This window comes from Medicago sativa, chromosome 6 (assembly GCF_051527215.1).
Source record: "Medicago sativa cultivar Bolivia chromosome 6, Bolivia_mono, whole genome shotgun sequence".
Lineage (NCBI taxonomy): Eukaryota > Viridiplantae > Streptophyta > Magnoliopsida > Fabales > Fabaceae > Medicago > Medicago sativa.
Genome location: NC_140754.1, coordinates 29,901,319 through 29,922,766, shown reverse-complemented (window position 1 = coordinate 29,922,766; position 21,448 = coordinate 29,901,319). Strand labels below are relative to the sequence as shown.

Below are 21,448 nucleotides of genomic sequence, written 5' to 3'. Positions count from 1 at the left end.
AACTGCCAAAAGTAAAGAAATGTATTTGTAGCTAGCCACTTTTGTTCAAGAGCAGAAAATAGGTGATGTCACTACAGACTTCTCAACTAAAAATATTTGGTAGATAGTATAAAAAAAACATTACCAAGAATTTCAAGTGTTTAAGATCAGCATTTTCTGGACCAAAACCTCTAAGATTAAATATTGCAAGTATTTGCTCTTCCCCAGTGGGAGCTTCAATGCCTTCTCAAATAAGAAAACACACAATCTCTTATCATCTGCGGGGTCCTGTTCCAGTGGGAAGCTTACTCAATGCCTTATTGTCCTAAAATGAAACATACCAAAAATTACGTAAGTTAAGTAAACTGCAATTTCTTAGCATCAATGGGAATGAATAGTGCTTTCCAATTAATAAAAATATACAGTCCAACATCAAGTTAACAAAAGAGTAGGCAACTTGCATAAAAGAGAAATAAATAATCTATGTATACCTTATGCTTGGTTGATCATTTGTGAAAAATTGAATAACACTAACAGCAGAAGATCATCTTGCATTTAAATAAGATGAGAAGTTACCAAAAAGAAATGTGTGTGTGTGTGTCAGAGAAAGAAAGAAAACAGAGAAGTATATTCATATCACTGACATTCATGCGATGTGCATGAATTGGTGCAATTCTATGTCATTAATATGAATGTACGATTTAATAATTTTCAATTTATATTATCAAAATTGTCAAACAAAAGGGAGAATAGGAAGAAGATTAACAAAATTTTTGAATTGTACATTAATATCAAGGACACATGATTGCACCAATTTATGCAAATATCGCATGATTTAAAATCATCGATGACTTATCACAAGATATAATACATACAAATTACTGGCTTGTGTCAACAAAATATAATCTACCGACATAAATTAGTGATTATGTTAATTATGAAAGGTTGAATCCTAAAACTCCTTCGAAGTACCTCAGCTCATTAATCGCGTTGGATGAGCGGTGAAATTGACAAATAAAAAACAGAGAACCACCGTGATTTTGGCGATAGCTACACTTTGTAGCTTCACAAAATTACGGTGGTATCATTTATGATCAAACCCTGTAATGCAATTAACTAATAACATTTTATCCCAACATACAAATGCTTACCATGAAACTCAACAGCACAATTCCAACATCAAAACACAATTTAATAACAGGAAAAAAAAAACTACACATGAATTGTACCAATAAATCTTCAAAATCCAATTTACAGAAAATCAATAATTATATACTTTTTCAACAAAAAAAATCAAATATATAAAATCATGAGGCTTCTCAAATAAAGTGGTAATCGAATAAAAATTCAAACTTTATGTGCTAATCAATTGAACTCGAGAAAACTCATACCAATTTGAAAAATGAATCTATAAGTGGTGAAAAAATTTGATACACAGCAAAAGGGAATCTCCAGTTTGTTAAAAAAAGGCACGAAATTGAAAAGCAGCTAGAGAGAGTGATTGCCTGATGAGAGAGAGGGAATCTATGTGTGTGTGAGTGTTACTCATGTGTCAATGGTACTGAATTTTTTAATAAAATTGTTGGAAATTTTTTCCTTGAAAATGGAATTGTGTATCAAAGTTCATGTGTTAACTCACCCAACAAAATGAGAGTGCAGAGAGGAAAAATCGGCACCTTCTTGAAGTTGCACGAGCATTACTCTTCTCCACCTTTGGTACTGAATTTTTTAATAAAATTGTTGGGAATTTTTTCCTTGAAAATGGAAATGTGTATCAAAGTTCATGTGTTAACTCACCCAACAAAATGAGATTGCAAAGAGGAAAAATCGGCACCTTCCTGAAGTTGCACGAGCATTACTCTTCTCCACCAATGTCCCTAAATATTTATGGGGTGAAGCTGTCTTGACAGTTGCACATTTAATAAACCGTATGCCATCCCGTATTTTGAAATTTCAAACTCCTTTGCAAAGTTTTTTGAAATACTTTCCAATTACTTCAATTCTAACTTAGAACTGAGTTACCACTTAAAATATTTGGATGCAATGCTTTTCTTCACGAACAAAAGCATCTTGGTAAACTTGAACCTCGTGCAATCAAATGTGTTTTTATTGGGTATTCACCTTCTCAAAAAGGTTATAAATGTTTGGAAACAAATGAAGATTCTCGTGAATTGTATGAAAACTTAATTATCTCATAAGATGTGTATACATCACATAATTTTGTTCCATGTACATATGCACCTAAAGAAAATGCCTTGAAAAAATTAGACGAACTTATTCCTGCCATGAGGAAGGATCAAACAGAATTTGAGGCAACAAGTCAAAACGAAGATCAAACAAATGTTTTTTCTAAAATTAATCAAAATGCACCACATAAAGATCCCAGTAATGAAACAGAAAAAAGATTTGAGGAAGGAAATCCAATTTGGAACGGCAAAATTTATGTCAGAAGAAACAATGATCAAGTAGTAAAAGACCCTATTCCTCAGCTCAGCCAAGAATCTGAATAGAGTGAAAGTCAACTGACTCGGACAGGTAAATCTCTCCTTGATCCTAATTTTGTATATACCGACCTTGATGTCCTCATAGAACTTAGGAAACAATATATTGATCTTAATGTTCCCATAGCCTTTAGGAAGCCAGGTAGGCCATGTACTAGACACCCCTTGTCTAACTTTGTATCATATTCAAACTTGCCACCCTCTTTTGTTGTCTTTACTTCTAATTTATCTAGTGTCAAAATTCCTAAGAATGTACAGGAGTGAATTTTGCTGCTTTTACTTCACTCAGAACTATGGCATAGATCACTTAGTGAATTTTGACACTACAAAAATTAGAAGTAAAGGCAACAAAAGAGGGAGACAAGTTTGAATATGGTACAAAGTTAGACAAGGGGTTCCTAGTACATGACCTACCTGGCTTCCTAAAGGCTATGGGAACATTAAGATCAGTATATTCTTAATAAACTGATGAGTATATTAAGATCAGTTTGAATATGGTACAAAGTTAGACAAGGGGTTCCAAGTACATGACCTACCTGGCTTCCTAAAGGCTATGGGAACATTAAGATCAGTATATTGTTTCCTTAGTTCTATGAGGACATCAAGGTCGGTATATAGAGAACTAGGATCAAGGAGAGATTTACCTGTTTGAGTCGGTTGACTTTCACTCGGGTCAGATTCTTGGCTGAGCTGAGGAATAGGGTCTTCTACTACTTGATCATTGTTTCTTCTGGCATAAATATTGCCTTTCCAAATTGGATTTCCTTCCTCGAATCTTTTTTTTGTTTCATTACTGAGATCTTTATGTGGTGCATTTTGATTAATTTCAGAAAAAACATGTTTGATCTTCGTTTTGATTTGTTGCCTCAAACTCTGATTGATCCTTACTCATGGAAGGAGTAAGTTCATCTAATTTTTTCAAGGCATTTCCTTTAGGTGCAGATGTAGATGAAACATAATTAAGTCATGTACACATCTTCTAAGATAATTAAGTTTTTAAACAATTCAGGAGAATCTTCATTTGTTTTCCCCCCAAAGATGATCATTACCAAAAAAAGGTTTGTTTTCAAAAAAAGTAACATTCATTGTTACAAACATTTTCTTTGTATTAGGATCAAAACATTTATAACCTTTTTGAGAAGGTGAATACCCAATAAAAACATATTTGATTGCACGGTGTTCAAGTTTACCAAGATGCTTGTGTTCGTGAACAAAAGTCGGGCATCCAAATATTTTAAGTGGTTAGTCAGTTAGAACTGAAGCAATTAAAAAATATTTCAAGAAACTTTGCAAAGGAGTTTAAAATTTCGAAACACGGGATGACATACGGTTTATTAAATGTGCAGCTGTCAAGACTGCTTCATCCCATAAATATTTAGGGACATTGATGAAGAAGAGTAATGCTCGTGCAACTTCAAGAAGGTGTCGATTTTTTCCTCTCTGCAATCCCATTTTGTTGGGGTGAGTTAGCACGTACTTTGATGCACAATCCATTTTCAAGGAAAAAATTTCCAACAATTTTTTTAAAAAATTCAGTATCATTGTCAGTTCTAAACATTTGTATTTGGGTGTTAAACTGGGTCTGCACCAATTTACAAAAGTTTTTAATTATTTGACCTACCTCAGATTTTTCTTTCAACAAAGTCTGGTATGATCATCTGTGAAAGTGATAAACCATCTTTTGTTGGATAAAGTACTTGTCCGATTAGGCCCCCAAACATCACTATGAATCATTGAAAAAAGTTTTGAAGGTTAATAAGATTAAATTGAAAAAGAACTTCGATGATGTTTAGCAAACTCACAAACCTCACATTGAAGTGAAGAAATGTCTTGTTCAACAAAAAGTTTAGGAAACAAAGAACTTAAATATTTAAAACTAGGATGGCCTAACCTTAAATGCCACAACATAATGTCATCCTTATAATAGCACTGATCCAACTCTTGCCAAAGGGCCATCAGTTCATTATAAGAGGTATTGACATCCATGTCATTCTACTTTAAATTCCATAACTTTGATTTCAGATCATAAATCTGAGAGAAACTCTTAATATCAGAGTAAGACAGTTTTACAACATTCCAAACATCTTTTGTTGTAGGCAGATACATGTATGTTTTTCTCATACCTACCTTCATAGTATTAATAAGCCACGCAATAATAGAAGAGTTTTCAGATTTCTAGAATATGTAATTAGGATATGTTGCTGCAAGCACCGGAACATCACTTGTAAGAAAACCCACTTTCCCTTTGCCATCTAGAATAAGTCGAACAGTTTGGGACCATTCAGCGTAGTTTGAGCCATCCAGTTTGGGACCTCCTTAGTTATTGTAACCACCATCAAATGGGTAGCCATAACGGGACCTGACAATTTATTCTCCCTCATACTGTTAAGAGTCCCACATCGGTTAGGAGTTGACCTGACAATTTGTTTATAAGTGGGGGCCCTCACCTCACAAGCCGGTTTTGTAAGGATGAGTTAGGCCTCAAATTTCAACATGGTATCAAAACTTGTCGAATTCAATTCAAGGGCCACCTGCCAATTTACGCACCAAGCCCAAAGAGTGCTGGCGTGAGGGGGGTGTATTGGGAAAAACCCAAATCCCACGTCGGATAGATAAGACTCTTGATAAGAGTTAATATAGAGGAGGCAATCCTCACCTTACAAGCCGGTTTTGTGAGGTTGAGTTAGGCCCCAAATTTCAACATGTACACTATCTGTTTTTTATTCCCAATTTGCCCCTCTCCAAATTAACCAATCTGGGTGAAATTTGTTTGATTGATTAATCAGGATAGTACAAAATAAATTCTTAGTCATATATTTGAAAATTCTTATCTTTTTCAAAATTGTCTCTCAAAATCATTTAAAACCTAACCTTTTTTTTTTGGGAATTTGTGTTTCGTTATTCAATCCTGTCATCTATTGACTCTGTTTATACTTTTTTTTTTTTAAAACAAAGGTAATGTGACCTAAATAATTAAATTATTTCCAATTCTCTAGTTAAATTACTAATTAATTATAATACGAAAAGTCAATTGAGGATGTTGTCAATAACATACATTGCAATAAATCCTATACATTGAATCGATGTTGTCAATTGCGGATCAAGGAAAATAGAAGTTTGTTAAACTTACACAACAGAATAATGATATAACGTGACAATACTTGGTACAAAATAATGCAACTTATTCCAAAGATGCTCCTCAAGTTTACACAGACTCTCAAATTCTTCCAGGTTCATGTATCTAATTATGTGCGTAACTTATTTGTCAAGCAGGCTTTACTCTTTATTTTGATGCTTCCTAATTAAAAAAAATCGGCTATTTAAACAACACTGGTAATCAACATTATACACAACTGCTCAACATCTGAATTTAACACGATGAATGAATTATAGCATTATTCTCCAGCTTATTATGAGCATAGATAGTTTGTTTTAATAACTTTTTTACTCCATTTACCATGTCTAATAATTATATTGCTAATTCAAATCATGTTGTGAAACATATCAACCAAATCAAGTGAAGCATCTAACTAACCGGAAAGAGTGAGAAATCTAACTTGTGTCTGAGGACAATCTGGATTAACCTTCAAACATTGTGAAACGCAAAACACATCAAGCTCCCTCATCTGCAAAAAAAAAAAAAAAAAAAAAAAAAAAAAAAACTATTTAAAACTTTAAATTAAGTTAAAGGATCTCATGTGCAATTTTAACAAGAGTCTATTACTCTCTCCGTCCCAAAATAAGTGATCTAATTGGTTGTTTCATACATGTTAATGCACATCTTTGACATTTAATATCTTTAAGTAGGAATTAGCAAAAAAATTTAAAAATTTGATACTTAGAAAATATTCATAAAGACATTAACTTGTAGATGGCTAAAGATTTTCATAAAGATTTTAAAGATCAGTTTCACACTTTAGCAGAAAATATACAGATTACTTTTCAGACCATAATAACTTGTAGATGGCTAAAGGGTTTGATGCTAATGGTAGCAGTACACACTATAAATTAATGAAAATAGTTTAAATGATTACAACATAATGCTAAATGACCACATGTTTGATCAAAAACAATATTAGAAAGAATCCACATTGTAACCTAGATAGCACCAGTGAAAATAATGAAAGAATGGAGAATGATGAACAATATTATGTAAGGTCTTCAATCCTTGACAGCAGAAGAAAGAAACAGTAAACAACAAACTCTAAACAAAAAATAAAAATTCACAAACCAATTGATACTAGACACCATGATAATGAACTCATGAAATTTCACTGCTCCGGTTTACTTTCTTCCTCATACAGAATGGTCCCATATCAGCATTAGCAAGGCAACAGAAACCGGTGATTACGAAAAGAAGAAATTATTCTAAAGGGAACAGACCAGTTTTGGAGTGATGTATTTCATGTGGGACGAAAACAATATTCAACACAGATAGATACAGGTCTCAAATAGAAGAAGAGAAGAGTGGGAAGACTGTCAAAACTCAAAACATGTGAAGCTCAAACTAGAGGAAGAAGCGATGACCACTAACCAGGAAGCACAGCGGATTTCGACATAGCATGCAGAGAAGAATTAGACTACCATGTCACCCGTCACATATTTTGAAAAAAAATGGCAAAAAATTGAGAAATCGCGGCCATTTTTGTGGTTTCTCCAGAAGAAGGGGAAAGATGTCACAGTGCTGCTGCTGATAAGATGGCCGCGGCTGATAGAAGTAAATAAAAACTCATTTGGTCCAAACACATTTGTTTTAGGAACTCATTATTATTTTGTTGTGATTTAATTATAAAATCAAGTGGCTTTTTTAAAAAAATAATAATAATTTCTTTTCTAATTAACTGTTGCTGTTTTGTTTCACATTAACATTGGTTTGGGTTGAGTTATTGTTTTACCAATGAAGACCCAATAATATACTAAGAAAGGAATGATGAATTAAATTCTAACTATATTAAATTAATTAATACTCCCTCCATAACAAAATATAAGCAACAATGAGTCAACGAAAGTTGATGTATCTGGTCTAAATTTTATAGCAAATACATCAATTTTTTGACTCATTTTTGCTTATATTTTGTTACGGAGGGAGTATTTTCCTAATAAAATCAAATGAGTTTGATTAAAATATTACTTCACCATAAACAATTTTCTTATTTCCATAAATCAACTATATTTAAGTGGGAAAAGGTTAATTTAGTTTGTGTTACGCATGTGTAATTTTTCATTTTGGTAGGATCTTACGTTTTATAATCTTGTTACCCTCTAACAATCTACGTTTTTCGAGAGCTAAACAAGATCGTAAAATTCCAACATACTACCAGTTCTGTCCTAGAACGATGTTATCTTGAGGAAGATAATCATACTCACATTGATACGACGGTTTGATGAAGAAGCTTCGTTGTGGAAGATCTTGCCGGAATCCATGGAAGGACCCGTTGCCGATGAGACGGAAGAAGGTAGTACCTCCGACGCCCAAATCAGGTGGAAAACAACGAGGTCGAGAGATTTATGAGATAGAATAAACTCACTTGGCATTGCAATGGATCCCCCTTTTATATAGACATAAGAGAGTGTAATGGGTCTAAAGCTTTATTGGACTTTACCATGTAACTGGGCCTTTGCTAAGTAGATATTACCTTTTAAGTGGACCTAAACCCTAAACCCACTTAAAAGACTATATCCACTTAACAAAGGCCCAATTACATGGTAAGTCCCAATAAAGCTCCAAGCCCAATACACTCTCTTATGCCTATATAAGAGGGGAATCCATTACAATTCCAAGTAAGTTTGTTCTATCTCATAAACCTCTTATCCTCCTTGTTTCCCACCTAACTTGGGCGTCGGAGCGCATTTCCAGGTACCACCCCTTACGTCTCACCGATAACAGGGTCTCTTCCATGGATTCTGACGAGATCTTCCAAAACCAATCATCTTCTTCATCAATCCGTCGTATCTTCCTCAAGATAATATAGTTCTAGGACAAAACACTACCAAAATGAAAAATTACACATGCATTGCATAGAGCATAGATCAAGTTAACCTCTTTCCATTAAAGATAGTTGATTTATGGAAATAAGAAACTTATTTGTAGTTAAGAAATATTTTATTAATTGATTTTATAAAGAAAATACTTAATGTAGTTAGAGAAACTTTTAAATTAATTCATCAATATTTACATGATTTATTATTGGGTCTTAACGACTAAAATAGCCTAAAGCAGTGTTGATGTAGAACAGAACACAACAATTAAAAAATAAAGATAAAAAAGTTTAAAAAAGACCCATTAAGTTTTTGAATTAAGTCAACCAACAAACTGGTAAAAGTAATGTAACCCAGAAAAATGGTAATAGTAATGAGCTTGGCCATCTTTTCTCCCAAGCCCAATATCCACTGTGCTATCTTTCCTTTTATTCTTCTTCCAGAGTAGAAAAAATCAAGGACGCAAGATTTTTGCAAGATATTTTGTGATTTCAATCTCAGTAGAATACGATTCTACATGCAATCTGGATTGCCAGGATTGAGTGAGATCGTGGAAGCACACGATGTTGCGATATAAATCACAATTATGACCACTGGTCAGAACCAATAGGGTTTTTAGAGAGCAAAAAGAGAAGATAGAAAAAGACGGCTAATACTAGCACAACGGAACGGAAGTATGAGTAATAGTACATGACTAAGCCCACTAACAGTAAGACTAATAGCCACAATATCTTCTAATAAAAATAGAAAAATATAATAATTTTCTCATGTTTTAGAGTATCGTATATTTCCATATGGTGTGTGAACATTGCTAGTGTCGTACAGGTACACTATATAAATCAGTGACCGTATTGTGCTGAGTTGGTTTTGTTGCCAACTCTCAATAACTCCTAGAACGCTGAATGCATCTCAATAAATACAAGAGTCCACATCAATCAAACTACACAGTTTCAGATAGATTAACTTTTGCACTCATAGATTCTAATCATTAGGCACAACTATAACAGGTAACAATAACCCTTAACATTGATCAAGATATCACAAGATCATATAATTACCAAGGTATCCGTGAAACTAACCTTCAGAAAGTGAACTGCCAATTCAGCTTGAAAACCATCCCCCATCTGGACAAGTGCATGATCTGGTTTATTTCGGAGAAGTTTGATTCTGACAATGTTCCCATAAATAGAGAACAAGTTGAACAGTTTGTCCTCGTCGATTCTCTGAAATAACAAAATTTCAAGAAAACATTTAAATAGAAGGGAGACAACTTTCTTGCAGAATGAAAAGTTCCAAGCAAATGTACTTACGTCAGGATTGAGATTTGTGACAAGAATTGTACACCTTTCATTTGTGCCAGTTATTCCAGGAGGCAAATCTCCCCCAAAGGCAGCTTCAATTGCTTGAGCATTTCCCATCTATAATTCAAAACACGTTGATAATTATGTGGAGGGAATAACCTTTGTGTTTAAAATTAAGTTAAGCAGAAAGTTATTGAAAACACGTTGCTTGAGTATTTGGATTTTTAATAAGTTATTGAAAATAGAAAATGAAGAGACATAAACAGTTAGACATTTCTAATGCTACTTCTTATAAGTAGCAAATTGATATCAACTACTTCATATATTAAATTCTGCATGCATAATTGAATGCAGTGACTTCAACTTAGCTTGAAAAGTACCCACCTGTGAGAATCCAGCTGTAAAAAGAAAAAAACAAAATATTAGTACATTATAAACAGACAATGAACATACTTGTGAAGATCAAAGCAAATAAAAATGTTTAGCACCTTGTCTGGGTCCAGAACCTCTTGAATTCCCCCATAATTTCCTGCATCACTGCATCCAGCCTATCACATAGAAGATGAAAATAGTATTAGAACGGAGTTGACAAAGATTAACAAGAAAATTTGGTTCATCGAATGATTATACACGTACCTGTGAAGGTCGGCCTTTCTGATCCGTAGGAAGATTTGGATTGGTAAAGTCCCTGCAGAAATGAGGAATAAACTCAGCAACTATGAAAACGGTGTTAGAAGATAAATTACGTTCAGAAATAAAACAATTGAATCACCTTGACCGATCATTATTGTAGTTCACTTGTAGTTCATCAAGGCTGCGATTAACATGAATCAAACGAAGAACAAAAAAAATAGTTAGGTAAAAGTAAAGACTAAAAGAAGGTGAGAGGATACAAAATAAGCCAGCAAAGGAGCACACAAAAATTCTCTAACTCATCCTTACAAAACCGATTTGTAAGATGAGGGTTGCCACTTTTTATTAACTTTTTTCAATTCTCTAACTTTTTACTAACTTTAAACAATTCATCCATGAGTTCTAAAGAGTCTGAGAATAATCAATATATTTGTTTGAAAGCATAAAAGAAAACCTGATTTTTAGCACGCAACATCACAAGCTTCGTTATGACTTATGACTCCAAAAGGCCGAAATAACTGAAGCAAATCGTTCTGCAACAAGATGAGAAACAGTATTTAAATAATTGAAGAAATATGAAACAAAAAGCTCATAAAAAGAGAACGTCTTTGTTATTCACCCCATGTATTCTATTGGCATACATTCATGCACATCAATGACACTGAATTGTGATGCATATTATAAATAAAAAAAATTGTGATAATATGTGAAATGTGAATCGTATATTCATACGAATGACACAGAATTGCACCAATTCATGCACATGACATGATTTAAAATCATTTATGATTCATCACAAGATATAATGAATTGCACACGATCACTGGCTTCAAATTGTGTCAACAGAATATAGTCTACCGACATGATCTTGCAGCTTTCTTTTATTAAGATAACAATTAATAACAAAAAGAACAAGCAACTTTTGAAGTTAATACAATCCAACTAAGTTTTATATACCCACATTCAAGCGTGCAAAAACTGTTACAATCAATATCATAAATAAAGAAATATAGAACTGATTACGATATCAATAAGGATCTAAACTAGTTTCTTCCTTTCACAGACCAGGCCATAATTGAGTTAATATAAATGAATCCATGACATGATGATATTAAAAAACCACAGGTAACAAATACAAATACAAACATAAATAGAGATCTTACTTCAGATATCTCGTGTCCTACCTTTCGAACGTGAATGACCTTGGATGGTTCAGCCATTTCAAATTACCTTCAAAAACAGAAAATAAAAATAAGTATTAGTATATTAGTGATTATATTAGTCTTCAAGATCTGAACCCTAACTAAAATTCTGGTTCAAAATTTCTCAGCTCATCAATTAATTGATACACAAATATTAATAAATAAATTAGTGTCAAAAGTTTGAACCCTAAAATTCCTTTGGAGTGCCTCTGCTCATCAATCGAGCTCAACTCGGTGAAATTTACAAAATCAAAGCGAGTCACTGTGATCTTGGCAAAAGCTACACTTTATAGTTTCACCAAATTACGGTGGCTCAGCCTGATTTTTCAATCTCACCGTTCGTCCAAACATACACAAACGGTAGCATTAACGATCAAACCCTAAATTCACTCAAAACATTTTGTGCAAACATAAATATGCTTACAATGAAACTCAACATCGCAATTCTAACGGCAAAAAACAAAATAACAAAAGGAAAAAAAAAACAATTTATTTTACCCAATTTACAATAAATCAATATTCAATAATATAAAATCATGAAAATTTATCAAACAAAGTGATAATCACATAAAAATTCAAACTTTATGTTATACTGAATTGAATTCAAGAAAAACTAAGATACCCATTTCAACAAATGAATCAACGAGTGAAGTGGAAGAAAGAGTTGTGAAAAATATTGATATACAGCAAAAGGGTATCTCAATTTTGTTAAAAAAGGGGCAAAAAACATGTAGAGAAAATCGTACATAATAATGAGAACATATAACACTGAAAACATGTAGAGAGAGAGAGAGAACTTGCCTCAAGAGAGAGAGAGAGAGAGAGAGAGAGAGAGAGAGAGAGAGAGAGAGATTGTGTGTAAGTAACTCAAATGTGATATTTATGTTGTGTGAAATTCATGACCTATGTAGGTTACAACTACAAGGCCCAAAACTTTTGTTTTTTTACTCACAAGGCCCAAAACTTGTGATTTGAATTTCCTCTGATTGCCTGATGAGAGAGAGGGATTGCCTGATGAGAGTGAGAAGGATTGCCAGATGTGTGTGTGTGTGTGTGAGAGAAAGAGAGAGAGGGATTGCCTGATGAGAGGGAGAGGGATTTGCCTGAGGAGAGAGAGAGGGATTGCCCTAAGTATGGTACAAGGCCCAAAACTTTTTTTTCACTCACAAGGCCCAAAAGTTGTGATTTGCATTTCATCCAACGCAGTAACAGCTTCGAGCCATCCGCCTGAAGTAAACAAATGAGATTATTTTAATGCATGAACTGAGGTTGAAATCTAAACCGTCCCGTCTCAAATAAACAGTCGAGGACTATTGCAATGCCACTATTGCAATGTCAAACTGGGTGAAAATATCATACTCCCTTCGAAATGAAATATAAGAAAAAATGGTAGTTGAAAAATTGATGTATGTGGACTTAATTTTTAACCACATACATTGACCTTTCAACTACCACTTTTGTTTATCTTTCATTCCAGAGGGAGTAGCAGTGAATCCAGGTCCAAATGTACTAGATTGGGGGTTTTAAAGAACTATTTCAGAAATGTGGTGAGTTGGATTCGAACCCGGGGTTCGACATAAAAGTTTGCAAAGCCACACCACTAGGTTGCAGCAACGAGGACAACTTACTAATACATTGAATCATGATGACAAAGTTAAAATACATTGAATCAATTATTTCATAATTTATATTATATTCAAACTTAGATTCTATACAAAAAGAAATAAATTGAAATTATATATCTAAATGATATAATAGTTATATTTAACCATAATAGTTACTATGCTATGACCCATATACCTATCAGAAAAACTTAACAAAAGCATATTTTCTAATATATTGAATCACTTTGTCAAAAAATTAAAATACATTGAATAATTAATTTCATAATTTATATTCTATTCAATTTTAGATTATGTACAAAAAGAAATAAATTTAAATTATTAGATCTAAAGTAAATAATAATTATATTGAACCATAACAATTACATTTTTTTTGGTCAAGTAGTCAACTGGCTAGATTCACACACTTTTAATTGTGGTAAATCTGGAGTTTGAACCCCAGCCCCTGCAAATAATGTCCTACTACCAACTGAGCTTCACTTATAGGATAACATAAGAGTTACTTTACTATGGTCCATATACCTATTGAAAAAACTTCAGAAAAACGTAACAGCTAAAGTATTTCAAGAATTTGTTTATAAAACTATTTTACAAAACAGTTTTCAAAAAATCTAAACACAAAGGAAGATACAAAGTTAGATAGAAACATGACCAAAAACATGATTACAGAACTGTGGTAGATAGAGCATTAAAAGATATAAATTAATAACCATTTTTTATTCATGTTCTTTTTTTGTAAAAGCATAACATGTTTTTACATAATAAAGGTTAGAGTCTTAGAGAATAACATGCAATGTAAAACAAAAATAATATAAATTATATTTGTAAAGAAGAGAAAGATTTCCTTTTTCAAAAGAAAATATTGTGGTTTCATGAACAAAGATTTAAGCATGGAAGGAGCACGAATATTGAATGTACGTTAAGTCATCTTTGAGAAGCCTTTGAATGAGGGGATCGCGTAAGATCCCCCGGTGGTTGTAAGATAGTAAAACAGTACGAAGCTGGCTATGATTTAATTTTCGATCTTATCAACTCTATTCACATAGGTTTTCAGTGAAATATAATCTAATTTCATATTTCAATCCATAAAAAATGTAAAAGGCATATAAACGTATACAAATCCAATAAGAAATTGATTTCATATTTCAGGAATGTAAGCAAGAAAATGAACATGAGAATGATCAAACATAACCATAAGAAATGTAAAAGATATTTAAACATACCTCTACTTTTTCCATTCGAGCACCTGTTTTCGGATCAACTGCAACATATCCAATAACAATAAGATCAACCTTTATATTTCGCAACACCAACAGAAATACCTTCTTCCTTGATGGTACCAGAAGTTAACATATTGAACTCCATTACAGGAAAAAAAAACTTTCGTAGCCGTGGTTGAGGAGTTAACAACTTCTTTCCATCTGCACATATAAATATAATAAAATTAAAAAAGAACCAAGAGGAGAAGGAAAAGAAGGAAAAGTTCTGCAAGATTTGAAAAATATTGTCGCTGGAAATTTAATTATTATCAAACGCAATTTCTGTTAAGTTTAATTTCTTCGTTGTACTTTTGTGCTTGGTAATATGAAGGGTCTAGTCTAATAATTCCCCTAGTAAAATAGTAACATCTAACAAGTGCAAATACAGCAGGCACCGACAATCTCCATAAGTCTGAAAGGCATCGATACTGGACAATACATTCCTATAATTCCTCTTTGTTTCTGTACGATGCGTAATTTCAGTGAAAGACTATCATAGTTATAGATAACTTCGTATTCAAATAGTCTTACATGTTCTAATAATTAAAATATTAGATTAGATGCACCTTGACATCCAACATGATATTAGTAATCCATTACATTTAAAATTCACATCAAATTGTCTGCTTGTGAGTTGATGTAGAATCCACATGTTTAATAGTAAATTAGTAATCCATTACATCAACAAATACATTATTAGTAAGGTCTTTCATGTCCTCAAAACATGAGGACTAAATACACCATGCCATCCACGTGATGTGGGTTCTCAAAATTTACAAAGATTGAGGAAGATACATCTGCGCTTACATGCAACCTATTTGAGCGGTCATTCTAGCAGGTTCATGTATCTAATTATGTCAAGCAGGCTTTGCTTTTTATTTTGATGCTTCCTAATTAAAAAAAAAAAAAAAAAAAGATACAGCTATTTAAACAACACTGGTAATCGACATTATACACAACTGCTCAACATCTGAATTTAACACGATGATTGAAGTTTAAGTAAGGCCATTTCCAGCGGAATGAGCCACTGGTGCAGTGATGAGTATAGCATTCTTCTGCTTATTACGAGCATAGATATTTTGATTTAATAACCTTTTTACTCCATTTACCATATCTAATAATGCTATTGCTAATTCAAATCAAGTTGTGAAACATATCGACCAAATCAAGTGAGGCATCTAACTAACCGGAAAGAGTGAGAAATCTGACTTGCGTCTGAGGAGAATCTGAATTAACCTTCAAACATTATGCAACGCAAAACACATCAAGCTCCCTCATCTGCAAAAAAAAACCACACCACACCAAATAATTCTACTTAAATTCCAAATAACACTCATTTCCCATCCACGCTCCATCAAAATAAAATATAATATAATACATATCTTAACAAATATTATGTGATGTTTCTAATATTTAACACTTCCCTTCAAGCCAAAGCTTACTAAGCTTTGAGTAACTATTTAAGAGAGAAAATCAAACCATTATTCAAAAAACAAAAAATATCAAATTAAACCAACTAGAATTAAAACCATAATGAACTTTGACGAACTGATTTAAACAAAGCTGCAAGTGTGTGGTCGGTGCTGGTGACTCAACATTGATGATAGTTGGACAACGACAATACCAAATAGAAAAACTAACTTAAGTGGGACAAGTCATCTGTGAATGGTGCCAATGACTCAACCTTTACTTTGGTTAGGTGAAGGTACTAACGGAGACTATTGACAGTGTGCTGAGATCAATGACTAGAGAGATTTCCATTAGAGACAAAATTGATAAAAGGTCGAAAGCACGCTGTGACAACAGTGACATGGACAAATGATCAAGAACAACTTGGAACTGACTGCAAGACTTGACAAATGACCACATACATAACCTGACAGAGAAGGTCTTAACAAATAAAGTTGAATAAAATGATGTGCATAACCGGACCTTAAAGAAATGTGCACTAACAAGACAGAAACAACACCAAGAAATGTGCAAAATAGTTGCACAGTGCCTGAATGTACAAAAATAAACTAGCGGCAAACAAGGGTGTGAATCACACCTCCATAAAGAGACCTAAATGACAAAACATTGGTGTATCATGTACTAGAACGAGGCATAAAAAAGTAAATTTGACCAAGCTAAAAAAGGAACCTATATACTCTTGTCCCTAAATCGAAAACCAATGACAGATCCCAAACTAGGACAAGAAACTGACGAAAAATAAACAAACAAAAACAAATGCATTTAACACTAGTTTTGTGTTCCCATTTAAGTAACACGATGAAAGTTGGCTCAGTTGTTAAGAAGTTGACTCACACACAAGGTCATGGGTTGAACTTGCGGTCAATGCGAGAACTTCTTTGAGCCTAGAGGCATGTCTTATCCTAGGGAGCCTGCAGAGCACAACTCAGCTAACCTTTCGATTTTCAGAACGCACAGATTTAGAAATATAATCAATATTTATATCTATATTAAAATTACTGTTAAATTTCCTAGTACATTCTCTATATCTTTAATGAATTACTCCCTCCGGTCTCGAATATACGTATAAAAGAAAAAGTCAAACAAAGTAGATGTATCTGGTTCAATTTTTAACAAGATACATCAACTTTGTTTAAATTTTTCTTTGCATATATTAGACCCCAGAGAGTAACCAAAAAAAAAGGTTCCAACAACTACTGTTAAGATGAGAAGGTGTTTATTGTTTAAAAGCATTTCTAGAATGCAAATACTGCAATAGTCATTGGAAAATGAAGCACGGATCCGGACATGGACACTGGACACAACACGGTCACTGACACGCTGACACTACTAATAATTTGAGAAAAATCACATAATTCAGTGTAATTGTATGTGTCGGTGTCGGACATGACACGTGTCCAATACCGGGTGTCCGATACTGGGACACGCCTAATCCGAGGAGTGTTCATGCTTCATAGTTGGAAATTCACACACAGGTGGAGGAGCCAAGTACCCAAGTCAAGCCGTCAGACCCAACAATTTCGGCAATTTTACCAGTTGAGTTAGGACTTGTTGATTAATTTAAGTCTATTTTAAACAGATTCTGATTAATTGCATCGCTACATATGGTTTGCATGTGAAAAAAAATTATATATTATACCAATAAACTGATCTTAATTGCTTAAATGCATTACTCTTATTCAATTTAGGAAACTAATTCAGCATTTTATAAACGTGGAACCAAACCAAATTGCTACAGCAACAATTTCTTGAAAATCAAAATCTATGAGTTTTGAATTATTAACCTTTCAGCAGCAACGAAGTTAGGAATCCCTTCCATTTCGAAGCTTTTGGATGATCCTGCTTCGAAGTTTTCTCCGCCATTACTCGGCGAACTTCGGCAGCGACTGTGAGCTTCGGCGCCTATAAAAGCGTCCTCGTTGATCGGAGTGTGTTTCCATTTTAGGACTATCGTTAGTTCGTTACAAGGACAAAAATTGATTTTATGGTCATGTTTGGTGACACAAATAACCTTTAGCTTATTTTATTAAGTTATAAGCTTGTTTGATAAAATGATATGTTTTTTATGATAAGTTTATCTCATTAACTTATACTTATTCTTTTTTTTTATTTTATTTTTTCACATCTTTTGGTCTTTGTAATAGATTTTTAAAAATAAAATGTATATTCTATTTATAATATAATGTTTTTTTGTAGGGATTTACAATAAAATGTTATAATTTTTAAGGTAAAGTTATTATTAAAAGATTATTTTACCCCTTATTTAATATTTTTCTTTTTAATATTAAGGAGTGTATTCAATGTTTCACAAGTTTTATAAGGGTATATTTGTAAAGATATTCAAAAAATTGCAATAATTACTTATTGTATTGATTTTGTTGCTTTTTTATTTTTTTTTCTTATATTAATATTTGGAGGGAGTAACTTATTTTGAGACGCCATTTCAAATAAGGTTTTAGTTTATAGCTTTTAGTTTTTTATATTTTCTTCTATTGTTAACCTTATTATTATTTTATTTTTTTTACTCTTTTATTAAAATAAAAAACTACTTTTTCAGCATGAGTCTGTCAGCTGTAGTTTCGAAAATGAAGGTATTCTACAAAGAAATTCATTGGAGTCTGTCAGCATGAATAACCGTGTCTTTTTGAAGTGATTCATGTTTCACATTTCTCAATGTTTTTTCTACGGTAAATTGAAGAAAAGATGAATTAACACAAATAAGAGTAAATAAAATATTATTATGTTTGGCAAATTGTGGGGCCCATTAGTAGTTTTTAAGATTACACCATTGGAGAAAAAAAATGAATGAGTTATTTAAAGATGATTTGTCTCAATGGGACCCACATAATAATCTTTGGTGGAGTTCACCATTGGTGATGCTCTAACTAAGTTGATATCAAATTGAACCAATTGATTTGACTCAAGTGGTTAATGAGCTTCCATTATGACAAATCATTTGGAGGAATAGTCTTGGTGGGATAATTCTTGTCGGTAGTCAACTTCCTACCAAACTATAAATGTAATTTATAAATAAAAAATCAAGCATGTCATGTGAGTTTAACTCAGATGGTAGAGACATTGTGTTATATATGAAGGGTTGGAGCTCAAACTCCAGATTCCTCATTTATTCACTTTAAAATGTGAAATTTTAGTCACTACGCTACTTGACAAAAAAATAATCAACTGGCTTTTATGCCTTTACATCTCTTATGTGAAATTTTATGCCTTTCTCCTATGTCTCCCATATTCTCTCCTTATTTGTTTTGTCTTTACATCTCTTTATTCTTCTTATATGTCGGATTGCACTTGTGTGACATGCCCAATTCAATTATAACATGTGACAATACAATTTATTTTAAAATGTGTGTGTGTGTGTGTGTGTGAGAGAGAGAGAGAGAGAGAGAGAGAGAGAGAGAGAAGAGAGAGAGAGAGAGAGAGAGAGAGAGAGAGAGAGAGAGAGAGGTTGAATTGATTTATATGTGACAATTGTATTGACCAATGTCATGTGACATTCTCACCTTAATGATAAACAAGTGGAGTCATTCTATATTCTCTCCTCTCCATGTCAGAAGCTAGTCCTTCTATTTGACCAGTTTGAATGTTTTTCATTATTACTAAATCTCATAAAAATAGCAAGTCGTGTTTTTGCTTGTCAGTTGTCAAACAAACGAACATAATCTTTTAGTTTGAAAAATGTCGTGAATCAAACCTCAAAGAAGTAAAACAATTTCTTAACACTTGAAGTGAATAACATAGTGAATATGCCTAAAATAAAAATAGTTTGCTAAAAACACGCACAATTGAAACCTTCAAACTTTGACATAGCATTAACCATATAGAAGAATTTAGGAAAAATTGCACTCCACAATGAATCTTTTAACTTAATTTTAAACTTCAAAAGTCATTTATCATAGGTTTTTTAGATAAAATGTTAATTATTTTTCTAAAGATCAACATACAATGTTGTACTTTAGGGATTTTCCGTCCAAAACCGTGAAGAGCCCTCAATCGTGTTTCTATTCAATCAAGTAACACATCCAACCAAGCATCATATATTTTATACGACAGGTTTGGACAAAAAATCGCCAAGGTACAACAATGTTGCCATTCATAAAGATAACACTTTTTATCTAAAAAAAGACAAAAAAAAAAAAAAAAATTAAAACTTTAAATTAAGTGAAAGGATCTCATTTGCAATTTTAACTAGAGCTTATGGCTCAGGGACAAGAGGAAAGGTAGAGAAAATAGAGAAACTCTCTAATATTCTCAAAAAAAAAGTTAATATTATTTGAATGCTTCACTGCTTGAGTATCCTAAACACTAGGTGGTGAGCCTTATTTATACTACTCTAGGAAGGCTCTCCATTACAAACTAGAAATATCTACAAACAAAGAAAAGTCTAGAGATATGGATACTCTAGTACATAAGACTAGAAGGATCTAGAAAAGTTAAGACTTCCCTAGTGCTTATTTAGTAGTGTTTAGTAGTTTCCTTATTATTCCATAGTATTCTAGAGACTTCTATAATATTCTTAGTGTTCTGGAGACTTCCACATTATTCTCTAGTATTCTAGAGTACTCCATATTATCATTCTCTATCAGCTTATTACTCCCTCTGTCACAAAATAAGTTACCTAATTGGTTGGGGGTAAGGATCTATCCATTTGATAAAATAAATGGAGTATGCAATTTAGAGAGAGAGAGAGAGAGAGAGAGAGAGAGAGATAGAGATATATATATATATATATATATATATATATATATATATATATAATAAATAGTGGGTTCCACCATCATTAATTATTTTTTATTTTTATTTTAAAATTGTGTCCTTTACTCTCCAAATGAAAGAAATTGAGAGAATTTTAACTTGGTTGGTTGTGTCATACATGTCAATGCACGTCTTTGACCTTTAATATTTTAAGTATGAATTAGCAAAAAATATAAAAATTTAATAATGAAAGAAATTGAGAGAATTTTAACTTGGTTGGTTGTGTCATACATGTCAATGCACGTCTTTGACCTTTAATATTTTAAGTATGAATTAGCAAAAAATATAAAAATTTAATATTTAGAAAATATTCATCAAAGACAAATCTAAAATCTTATATGCTAACATTTGTCTTTATAGATTAATAGAAAAATAATAATGCACGGGAAAATTGTTAAAAGAAGCAAATGAACATATCCCTTAACGCTGCATACTGCACATGTTCTTTTTCTTCACCTAATGCTTTAATTTACCTTTTTATTCCATCTAAGGTTGAGCTAAGGGAATGAAAGAAAAGAACTTGTGAAGAAACTATGAATATTCATAGTTTCTTCTATGAATATGATCTCATCTATATAAATAATATGAAGAAAATGGTTGGAGATAGTGTGTGTTTTTGTAGCTTAATGAGAGAGGTGGTTTAGCCTCTAATTGCCAAACTGTGCAAAAAGGCAATCTCCAAACTCAGAGAGTTCAAAATCATGGAACACAAAATGAAGCTTCTTACTGTGT

The 21,448-nt window shown here is 32.6% G+C and overlaps 1 protein-coding gene across 1 annotated transcript; it reads right to left on the bottom strand.

Moving 5' to 3' along the window:
• Nucleotides 1-124: 124 nt before the first annotated feature.
• On the bottom strand, nucleotides 125-17,894 carry LOC146914423 (polypyrimidine tract-binding protein homolog 3-like). Its single transcript, XM_085717289.1, has 15 exons — nucleotides 17,731-17,894; nucleotides 15,686-15,754; nucleotides 14,441-14,638; nucleotides 12,675-12,822; nucleotides 11,578-11,623; nucleotides 10,848-10,926; nucleotides 10,533-10,574; nucleotides 10,397-10,448; nucleotides 10,249-10,308; nucleotides 10,145-10,158; nucleotides 9,770-9,877; nucleotides 9,539-9,682; nucleotides 6,016-6,106; nucleotides 471-5,778; nucleotides 125-304 (listed from the first exon to the last, which is right to left on the bottom strand). The coding sequence occupies exons 11-14, from the start codon at nucleotides 9,875-9,877 to the stop codon at nucleotides 5,726-5,728; spliced, it is 396 nt and encodes a 131-aa protein (XP_085573415.1). The 5' UTR covers nucleotides 10,145-10,158; nucleotides 10,249-10,308; nucleotides 10,397-10,448; nucleotides 10,533-10,574; nucleotides 10,848-10,926; nucleotides 11,578-11,623; nucleotides 12,675-12,822; nucleotides 14,441-14,638; nucleotides 15,686-15,754; nucleotides 17,731-17,894; the 3' UTR covers nucleotides 125-304; nucleotides 471-5,725.
• Nucleotides 17,895-21,448: the final 3,554 nt, after the last annotated feature.

Bases quoted from the DNA above. Each gene is read 5' to 3' on its own strand.
- LOC146914423 (XM_085717289.1), bottom strand. From the start codon at position 9,877: ATGGGAAATGCTCAAGCAATTGAAGCTGCCTTTGGGGGAGATTTGCCT. The intron at 6,107-9,538 runs GTTAGTTTCACG...TTTTTTTTGCAG, and splicing joins TGGCAGTTCACTTTCTGAAG to ATGAGGGAGCTTGATGTGTT. The intron at 5,779-6,015 runs GTTAGTTAGATG...TTTTTTAATTAG, and splicing joins TAGATTTCTCACTCTTTCCG to GAAGCATCAAAATAAAGAGT.